Genomic DNA, 10,965 nt, shown 5'->3' with positions numbered 1-10,965 from the left:
TGTCTCCATACTAGTCATGATGTCCAATCGAGTGTATCTTTCTCAGTCACCCTTTTCTAAGCTGCATGAGTATTTAATATGTTTAAACTCTTGTTCTTCTTATGGTATTTCTTTGCACATTTTCTAGTTTAATTGTTGTTTTCAAGACAGGAATCTGCTAAAGATTGTACAGCCATGCATTGATTCTGTTTTGTTCCCTTCCTGGTAATCCCTTGCACTCTTGTTTTCTGACTGCTATTGAACACTGGGCTGCTAAAATTGGTGTTTTGCTTTCTCTCTCCTGTGTGCTAGTAGCTCTACATCCCTCTGCCTGTGCAGTTAAGTTTCTTTCTACTTGTACATTGCTTTGTGTTTACTGCAGTTGCATCTAATCTGTGAAATTATTGCCAACCATTCAGGGTTTAATGTTCTTTGGTGGTCAGATATCCTTTACTGGACATTGAATAATCTAGTATTGCTAATCACCTCTTTTAGTTTTTTCCTTCCATCATTTTTTGTATATTTTGCTCTTCATCCCCGAACACTTTCTGGTGACCAGTTGTTGCTGGTTGCTGCTACGTATGGCTGCTTGTCATCTTTTATCTCATTGCTGCTGAGCAAATGTGGCAGGCACCAAGTTTTGTGCGGGTTAAGAGCACAAATACTAGGGTACACTTCAGAGGTGCATCCTTCTGTTAGCCAGCTGGAAGAATCTTTCTGTCACACTGTAAAGATTCAACTTCAAATATATCAATCCTGAAGGGTAAACCATCCAGCAAGTGACCTCAGGCTGCGTTATCCTAGTTTTCTTTGTGGGCATCTTCTCTGAACTTCTGGAAACCCTTGCCCTGCAGTCTTTTGAACTGAATCCCAAGGATACTGGAACCTCTTTTTCTGTGGCCCTCTTTCTTCCTTGTCTCTCCCCTCTGCAGGAGCCCTGCTCCCTGTCTTTATGCCATGCTTGCTATTTTGTAGCATGATGGAGCAGGTAAACAACTGCCTTTGAAAGTAGCTCCTTTCTTTTGCCAGTTCTGGACCTCAGTAATTCCTGAGTCCCACTTAACTGCAGAAAGTGCCTTACAGCCCAGCCTTTGGAGAGGTCACACAAGCATCAGATCTGGCACAGGGTGCATCATTTGGGCATGGCCCTGGGAGCAAGGAACAGAGACCGGGATCTTCCTCTGAGAATTTAGGCAGTTACTACAACTCAAGACATCCTGCGTAACCTTATCTTCAGTTGGGTGAGGCTGGTGATGCAGCAGGAAATTAACCTTTGGCAAGGGAAGAGGGAATAATGCCTCTTTGGTAGCAGCATGAACTGATACCAAATTGGAGGAGAGGAGTGACCAAGATACAGATTATGCTTGGGGATAAGTAACACTCAGCCACTGAGCCTTAGTTATGATAATTAACTGGTTGGCAGCCAAAGCTGGGCAGAAGGAACAGTTCTGAGTGGATTTGTTTGAGTTTATTTTTCATTTTTGTTAAAAGGATAAGGGAAATTTTGCATGAGTATATATAGGATAATTTTTTTTCTTTTTAGAAGAGTCTTCCTTTTAAGTCTCTGTTAAAAAGGAAATAAACTGTGCTAGGAGGGGCCTTAAGTCTGCTTGTGGGAGTGAATCATGCTCAGGACTGAGATTTTTTTCTAATGTTTTATGTGCTGAAGTGTAAAGTATGACAAGTTTCTTGCACAACAAGAAATTCTCAGTGTTTATGTGTCTGTTAAGCTACCCAGTCACCAGCCCAGCGTTGCATAGGATTGTGGAAACTTTTATGCTTAAACCAGTAGCTATTTCCCTTTTGGTATCTCTATAATGTAGCATTCTCTGCACATTCAATGGAATATACTCTTGCAGGCTTTTTTTTTTTTTTTTTGTAGCCAGGTAGATCAAGAAAAATTAAATGTACAGTATGAACTGTTTTACCGTTCAGGTATTCAGACACTTTCTTCAAGCAGATGGAGTACAGAGTGAAGTGAGTCTGGCTGCCCTCCTTTGTTGACTCTGCCATGCATTTTTGTTGAAAAAGAGAATACTTTGGCCACACACTGAAGTGAAAAACTACTTTACAACTAATACAAATTGACATAAGAACTGTATTGTTCAGTGAGTTAGCTCCAAAAAGGTAGCTTCAGTGCTGCTTCTTCACAAAAATACTTAAGTGTGTTTTACATGACCGTAAACAGTGCATTCTTCTCAGAAATCCAGTTTATTGATGTTTTTTCTCCCTCTTCTGACAGAATGGAGTCATGTCTGGATTGATGCAGATGCTGCTTTTGAAGGTTTCTGCTCACATCACAGAACAGCTGGGAATGGCCCCAGGAGGAGAGTTCAGGGAGGCTTTCAAAGAGGTGCGAACTTGAAACGGTTTTTCTGAGGTCAGATTACTGGCCTTTGCTCCCAGATTTGAACTAAATAATACCATTTATTAGTGACTAGAAAAGAGCACTCTGACCATACTTGTGCTGAAGCCTGTGAAGTAGTAAGACTCATCTTTGGCTTCAAGGTGTACTTGAAAACACAGAGGTTTGTAGCCCTAAGTGACATGAAAGAAGCTAAAAAGGCTTCAAATTGGTAAGGGTTTTTCCTAGTGATATTTATGATGGAATTTTTCATTTAATGAATAATTCATTTATTTTGTTCCTGTTAAATAATGGTCTTTTAATTCTGGATATGGATCCTGTTTCCCACTGTTGGTGGCTCTCAGGGTTTCAGGCTGTGAAAACCAACTCTAAAGCATTAATGAGCTATATAACATTGATCTAGAAAGATTGTTTGGGTATCACCTTGTGGAATGTATCTTGCTATTTTATGTGAATTATGTACTAGTAAGGACATCTGAGATTACACAGCTCTTAAAGAATTTGGAAAAAGTTGTTGTGTTTATCCCTAATAAAAAGGAAACTGTGCCAAGGCTTATTTTCCTGAGTATTTCAGATTAAAGTGAAACATTGTGAAACAGTGTGTTTCCCATTATAAGTGGGAAAGAAAAAAAATTATATATTAGCTCTGTGCTGTTTTAAAGTGGTTGTTTGAAATTTTTAAACAGGGATGCGTAGGAAAGAATTTTCTAAGAATTTTGTACTGTGCTAAAATTTGTCAGTCTAAACTACAGCAAAAGGTTACTTCAGTTTGTCATGTGGTATCTGGCATCAATTTTTTTGTTTCGGAAGCTCCTTCTGGAATATATTTGACCATGACAAACTGATAGGTCGGTGATCCTGACAGGTCCTAGGTAAAAGCAAAATGACCACAGTTGTTTTCATCTTAGACTTTATTCAGGCCCAGATAAATACTGAGCCTCATCTGTTCACCTTAAGTAGTCATAAGCAGGATCTTTCTGTTTAGGTAAAAGTGACCTAAAGATGGTGGCATTACAACCTAATGTTTTTACGGTAATACCCACTGTGTTTTGTAGCTGATGTATTCCTTTATGAAGTAGCAGTTTGGAATTTTTTTTAACTGCAAAGCCAAAATATTTTGATGTTGAAGTATGAGACTATTTGCTCTTTTTAAAGATATTCTGTGTAACACAGTAAGACATTCTCTTCAGAGGGTTGTACTGTGTTGCAGCATGAAATGATGACTAGTGATTTGTATCTTCTCTTTCAGGCCAGTAAAGTACCTTTCTGTAAATTCCATCTTGGAGACCGACCCATCCCTGTTACATTTAAGAGAGCAATTGCTGCACTTTCTTTGTGGCAGAAAGTCAAGCTTGCCTGGGGCCTTTGCTTTTTATCTGACCCAATCAGGTATGAATAACTACCCTGTATGTTTGTTGGGGTGAATTGTTCAGTTCTTCAGTTTTACTGTAGTGTACAAGCTGGAAGTCGTCAGTGCCCAGTGGGATATAGTGAAACTGGGAGTTAGGGAGAAAGTAAATATACAAACTACCTTGCAATAATCCATATTTTCTAAAAAGAAGTTGCCTTTTTGATCTTGTTCCAGCTCTTTCTTTGATTATATTTTGATACATTATTTCCAGATGAAGTGAAATATTTTGTACTGAGAAATTCCTAGTGTATGTAAGAGGAAATTTATGCTGAAAATTAAAATTTTCCCACTACCATGTGCTGATACTCTAAATAGAAGAAAGCAGAGCCTTGGAGTGCTAATTTACACTTCCTTAAGATTTCCAAAGGCCTTGGGCCTGCTGTGCTATGTTGCATCTAGATCAGGGCAGCTTGAGAACTGACTTTGCTCTCTAAATGGATTTTTGGAACAAGAGAAAACAAGTCTGTGGACAACATGACTCTTCATGATTACTGCCTTTATAAAAAGAAACATTGTTAGGAACTTTTGCCTTATAATACTTATCAGACAGCTGTTCTCTTGCTCCGTTTGGGTTCCCTGCCCTGCAGAGACATCCCTGTGCCACGTTTTCTTCCTCTTGCCACAAGCAGGTGTGTGATAACTTGCTTGAGCTGGATGACTGGGTAAGCACAGCTCTCCTCCCAAATTCAGTCTGCCCTTGCCAGGCTTGCAGTGGTGGGAGCTTTACTAGGAATGGGTTCTCTGTGCACGTGGTTCCTGAATCTCAGTGCCTCTCTCAAACCTCGTGACTGGAGCTCTGCACAGCTCATGAAGTGATCTATGGCATTTTTTCCAGGCTTTTAAAATTGGGCCACAGCTCAGGTCAATCAAATCTTCTGTTTTCCAGTTCTAGCCTTTACTGAACTGCCATTTCCTGTAAATACTTGCTGTTATGGCTCATGTGTGAAATGAATTTGACTCTCTTTCAATCCTTTAACTACAATTCATGTGCAAAGTGAGTTTTCGTACTCACTAGTCTACTACTAGCATGAAACTGCAGGATTTTGGGAGATATTGTAGAATATATTTATCTGCAATTTCTCCTGTCCTCTTAGACATCCTAAGAACATTTTGGTTTTAATTACAATGTTAAGATAATTATGTTATTTGCACACTAGCTTCCTACTGAAGCTTAAACATAACATCTCAATTGTTGTACAATTGATTGATCTGCTACACTGATTTTAAAAACTAGCATGTGGGTAGGGGTTGAAAAGGAAAGACATGACTGGGAAGTTGTTTGGGGGATATTACTTATCCAGCCATCAGCATGAGTTTCTGTGGAAAACTGAGTAATAATTAAACATCAAATTTCTTTCTGTCAGTCTGTTTCTTTAAACTGTTAAAAGCTAGCAATGCATTTGTGCTTTTCACTGCCCTGTTGACACGTGTAGCGCTCTTTTGGTCTTGAAAACTTACGAAAGCTTATTTGGTGTGATTCTTCAGTAGACAGTGATGCAAAACCAGATGATTCTGTTGGTACAGCCTATGACTGTACCACAGCTGTGAGTGCAAACAGGAGGTTAACAGCACCTATAAAAAATACAAAAGCTCATTATGTTTACTCTTGCAGTTTTTATTTATTTGTTTCCTGCCCATTTCCTATTTTCCTGTTCAGGGCATTGATTTATCATTTTGACTTCTCTGCTTGAAGACCTGTGGTTGACACTAGGAACCTGTAGATCTCTTAACATCCCCACAGACTGGTTCCTTACATTGTGCTTTTTTCGTTCCTTAAATAGAGCCTGAGTGTGTTCAGCATTCAGATCTTCTTCCTCAGGGGTGCTCTGTGTTGCCTTTTCTAAGCTTGTTAATGCAAACTGAAAGTGGGGCACTGTGATAACTATTTCCTTGGAAGCCCTATTGCTTTTGTTCACTTGAGTTGTCAGCTTTCAAACTGGGCTGAAAATCTAGTTGCGCTGCCTAAAGGCAAGTGACCTCTCTTGTTTCTCTTTACCTCACTGTAGAGGCATTGTTAGGTATCCAGTTTTACAGGTTTAGGGAGTTAGTTTTGCTTTTGGGAATAACTAGGGGAGGAGAACTGTAGAGTCTGGCTTTATGTCAATAATATGTATAATACCCATTTGTCTTCACTGGTTTGTCTGCATGGGCTTTAAAAGCATAACAGATACTGAAAAACTTACCTTTCTTTCAGTAAAGATGATGTGGAGAAATGCAAACAGAAGGATTTACTGGAACAGATGATGGCAGAAATGATTGGAGAGTTTCCTGATCTTCATCGAACGATTGTTTCGGAACGAGATATTTACTTGACCTACATGCTGAAGCAAGCAGCAAAGCAGATAGAACTACCTCGAGCTTCAGAAAGTAATTGCTTTAAAGCAGATACCATAACCAGCAAGGTGTTATTTGTGTACTCGTCCAAAGTTCAGTTGTCTGGAAATCTGAGATGTTCTGTTCATGTGTGCCACATGTCACCAAGATTACAGTGCTTAGGAAATTAAAAAAGGGATTTTATTCTTCTGTTCAGTAAATTAATTTTTCTAGAGCAGTAGACTCTGAATTATGAGTCCTCTCTCATGCTGTGAATTATTTTCTCATTTTGGGAATTTTTTTTATTGTGGTGACTTGCCATGTTTTCTTTTGGAGAGAGGCAATTCCAAAACTTTCAGGAATGACATTTTGACTGTCCCCTCTGTTCAGGGGACAATGAAGACCAGGGCTGTTCCTGCTAAACAGTACAAAAACATGACCTGCACAGGAAGAAATTAACTTGGCTTTCATGTGCTGAGCCTCATCCTGAGACTGGAGTATGAGCCCAGACCAGGTTCTGAAAATCCAGAAACCATGCTGATTTTTTTCACACTTTCAGCATAAGAGGCAGTAGGTAAAATTAGTATTAACTTTAAGTATGTAACAGAGTTTTAATATCTAGTAGTATCTACCTCCTGGAAAATTTTGGTTTGTAATTTTCACATTACCTATTTATTTACAGCTTGAAATCAGTTATTTTACTGATGTTTTCCTTTGTTTCTATCTGTCTTTCTCAGCTGAACCTAGAAAATATATCCCAGCTGTTGTAGTTGGTGTTGTTGGCATGGGTCATGTACCTGGAATTGAAAAGAACTGGAACTCTGACTTAAACATCCAGGAAATAATGAGGTAACAGTCATCTTTCCCTTTGTTTTGATGTAATAGCTTCTCTTGCTAAAAGACAACAGTAATAGGTTTGGGGTTTTTTTGGTTGTTTGTCACATCTTGAAGTCACATCAGTACTGTCATCCCTTCCCTGTCAGCTCACTGACTTGCTGTGCAGTGCTTGCAGATTGTGACTAAGCAAAGGAAAAGGAAACATCAGGGAAAAAGTAAAGAGATATCAAGGGAAGCAGAGATGAGATGATGCCCTAGAAGGAAAGTTCATTGATCTGCCTGTAAGGCTTTTAAAATTAAGAATTCAAATGAGATCTGTAGAAGATGGTGAAAACAAACAGCCTTCTAGTCTAGCTTAGGTAAATATAAATTGTTATATTCAAAGCTTTTATTGTGTCAGGACACTGGTGGCTCTGGCACTCTTGCTGTCACAAGTGCTCATAGCCTTTTTTTGACTGGATATATGTAAGTAAGAATGTATTTTAAAAATGTATACCTAAATATGGGCTGATTTAAGCCACGTATCTGGTGAACTCTTACTCCAAAGTACCTTTTAAAATGTGCTTTGTAAAAGAAGGAATTGAAGAACTAAAATGTTCATACGATGTGTATCCTATAAAACCATAAAGGTCAGGACTTAGAAATGTAGAAGGGATTAGAGTACAACCTGGTCATACTGTTCTGTGGCATTTTAGGATACTAAAGCCTTTAAAATATTGGCACTTCAACTTATCACATCCCTACTGTGTTTATGTAAGCACCTCATCCATCTCTTCAGAAGCTCTGAAAAACATAAAAGTCTGTGTCCCACCTAAATGGTATATTTAGGCATCTAAAATATGAGATTTGGTGTCTGAATCCAAGAATGCAATGTACAGAAGCCCTGCCTAGCCGTTTCTGTCTTTTTAAAAGTTATGCCTTGTCTGGAGTTAGAAACTATTTGTCCATATTACTCTTCACCCTGCAAATAACCTGTAAAATGAGATTGCCCAAATCCATGCAACTCTGTGGTTAATGTTGGTTGCATCATTGACCTTACAGAATTGAATAGCTAAAAGCCTGACTACAGGTTTGCAAGTTTACGTAGAGGGTCTTTTTTCTTCAAAGTTTAAGCTCATTGTCTTGTGTTTGCCTTGCCAGTGCTGTAACTGAGTAGAATGGTTACCATATCTTTCATAACAAATTAATATTGCATTAACTTGATTTTCTAACATAATATGAAGCAAATGACATTTATAAGATTACTGTATTTGAGACTCGTTAAACTTTTTTACCCCTCATACTGTTGCACTGCAGTTACAGAACAGAGTTAAAGGGGATTTTGTGTGTTAGTGGCTGTCACCTATCTAAACTTAAGAGTTATTTAGTTAAAGTTATTTAGTTAGCTTTTACAAGTTGCAAAGTGATCTTGGAAATTGTCTGGATAGAAACATACACATTCCTCAGACTTTTAAGTTCATGCATTGAACCTGCCTCTGAGCAGACCTTACTATTTGCTTCAGAATGTTATTAATTGACAATTTTAAATTGCACTGAGGGAATGGAATTAAGAAATAATAGAAAGCATGTAAGAAGGTGTAAAGGGATGCCTTTAAGCCTTTGTTCAATGTGTATGCTTTTTAAAAACTCTTCCTGTATACTCCCTTAATACGTAGTTTTACCTGTAATAACTTTGCCTTGGTTTGGTACAGATGGGTCTGAACTCAGTCTAGTTGTATCCTAATCTCAACGCATCTTGCTTGGTTTGAGTCTGCCCATAATGTTTTTGCACTCCTGTAACTGAATTCTTCTGAATGTATTAGAAGCACGTTCTAGGTATAAATATATGAGGAATTGTGGCTCTTTGAAACGACGTGCAGACACCTCTCTGTCCACTAAGAGAATGATCTGAGGTGCAGTGTCTGCGCGCTGTGCGTGCAGGGCCAGCTGAGCTCCTGCAGAGCCTGGCAGTGAAGATGCAGGGCTGTGTGTGCACGTGGCTGTGCTATCAAAGCTAGCTTTGTGTTGAAGGTAATAGTAACTTTGTACACTAAATGAATGACTGCTTGAAGGCGGGAGTAGACTTGGTGTGCCTGTGATCCTCTGCCTTCCTGGTCCCACTGGTCCAGTGAAGAGACTTCCACGTGGCTGTGTGAAGATTGCAAAGTCATGCGAAGCCTTCCTGACTTAACTCCTCTGTCCTGTGTGGGGCTTTAGGGGCCAGGAGTACTGCAGGGGCTTGGTCTCCACATGCTCATGCTGGGAGCTGCAGCTAGGCTGGTAAGCCTGCTTGGCACCCAGAGGTGCTGAAACACACCTTATTGAAACACCTTGCTGAAACACACCTCCCCTGCCCCCAGCTCCCTCTAGCCTGGCTCCAGAAGGCTGACTGCACAAACCTGGCCAGGCCCTGGTATGCATTAGCTAGAATATTCAACTTCTGTTTTTCTTCCATTACACCCTGTATGACAGTCAGATGACTGTACAGGTGTGGGACTTAGTCTGTATCTGTCTTTATTCCGACTTTTGTCTCTGTACAGATATATCCATAATAATACTACAAACAGTTTGACAGTGTCTAGTCTTGCTGTTGTCTTAGTTATTTTGATAGGGTGATGGGCAAGTCAAGGTCACTAGCCATGAAGAGTGGCATCATACGTCAGTAATGATAAAGCTTTTTCTACTTGTTACTAGTTAATTTGGATGTAGCCCTTGAACATGGAAGAATATTTTGTTTGTTTGTGACATGTCTGTTACCTGAAAGTCTTCAGCACTATAAGGGAGAGAGAAGGTACTTGTTTTAGTTAGAAAATGCCTGGGTTTTTTCCAGCTATGTGGGTATTAACACTGTTTTTATCTTTTGCTTCAGTGTGCCTCCTCCATCAGCTTCAAGTAAGATTTTCAAATTTGTCATAAAAGCAACAGTTTTTGGACTGGTAGGTTATGGCTGCTACCGGATAGGTCAAAGGACAGTGCAGTTCATCCTCTCGATGCCCCCAGCACAGAGCTACCTTCAGAAGCTGGCAGAAATAAGGTCTCAGCATTGAACGTCGAGTGAAGGCACAATGTGAAGAAGGTGGCTGAAAAAGGGTGATAGAGGCAACAAAACTGAACTGGACTGAAAGAAGAGTGAGGTGAGGATTCTAGTCAGAGATGGTTGATGCTGAATTGCTCTACAATAGAAGATTTGATACTAAAGTTACACCAGCTATGAGCTAATGAATAGGTTTGATTCCTGGTAAGTGTGTTGCATGAAACAACATGATTCTAGATTGAGGTAAAAGAACTATATACACAAATATATATATATTATATATATGCCTGCTGTATATATAATATATATTGCTGATGATTCTGTACAGACAGCTTAAAGAGTGTATGTTCATTACTTTCCAGAGGAACAGAGCAACACAAAGTAACTTAATTGGCTGTATCTGCTCCGAAGTTCAGGGACACTTCTCTTGAGTGATTATTTTTTTTCCTTAGGTATAATAATACCTAGTGGTTGTTTCTGGTGCCAGACACTTTTACGTGTAATTTAGAAGGACATCTTCTCAATGTATGTTTTATACTTAAAACATTTAGGCTTTTTAAAAAAATTCAAGCTTTCAAAAAATTTCAGAATTGTACAGGCTGTCGTACGTACACTGCTCAAATTTTTTACAAGCCTTACTGAAGAACAGGAATGTTGCCTTTAGATTGCATCCCTTGTTACCACCACTAGTTGAATTGTCTTTCTCCTGCATACAGAAGGTTTAGCCATGCCATCAGAATGCAATGTGGTTTGTGTCAGATGTTTACAGAACACTCTGTTCTTCTAGATTAGTGTATTTAAACTATTATTTAGCCAAATCCTGTTGGATTCAGTATTGTAAATTTAAGCGACTAGAACTACTGTACAATTTACTTTTGTTTCTCAGAGCTTTCATTACTGGGACAAGAAGTCTGGAATTGATAATACCTGCCCCTCATTTTTGATACATGAAAATATTTTATTTATCAATTTAATTTCTCAGTGGATTAATATTTTAATCTGCTTAATAGAAAAGCATCATCCAATTTAGTTTTTCAAACTAGCTGC

General features: G+C 39.0%; 1 protein-coding gene across 1 annotated transcript in view; it reads left to right on the top strand.

The window, feature by feature from the left end:
• Nucleotides 1–10,091, top strand: part of TRABD (TraB domain containing) — a 19,794-nt gene extending 9,703 nt beyond the window's left edge. Inside the window, exons 5-9 of the mRNA XM_010003397.1 lie at nucleotides 2,222–2,332; nucleotides 3,594–3,733; nucleotides 5,950–6,122; nucleotides 6,806–6,917; nucleotides 9,754–10,091. Of these exons, the coding sequence (XP_010001699.1) occupies nucleotides 2,222–2,332; nucleotides 3,594–3,733; nucleotides 5,950–6,122; nucleotides 6,806–6,917; nucleotides 9,754–9,931 (714 nt within the window). The 3' untranslated portion in view covers nucleotides 9,932–10,091. The remainder of the gene's footprint in view (nucleotides 1–2,221; nucleotides 2,333–3,593; nucleotides 3,734–5,949; nucleotides 6,123–6,805; nucleotides 6,918–9,753) is intronic.
• The last annotated feature ends 874 nt before the right edge of the window (nucleotides 10,092–10,965 follow it).

Source organism: Chaetura pelagica, unplaced genomic scaffold, assembly GCF_000747805.2.
Source record: "Chaetura pelagica isolate M959 unplaced genomic scaffold, ChaPel_1.0 scaffold57, whole genome shotgun sequence".
Classification (NCBI taxonomy): Eukaryota; Metazoa; Chordata; class Aves; order Apodiformes; family Apodidae; genus Chaetura; species Chaetura pelagica.
The sequence above is the reverse complement of the archived record's forward strand: the minus strand, read 5'-3'. Positions and strand labels throughout refer to the sequence as shown.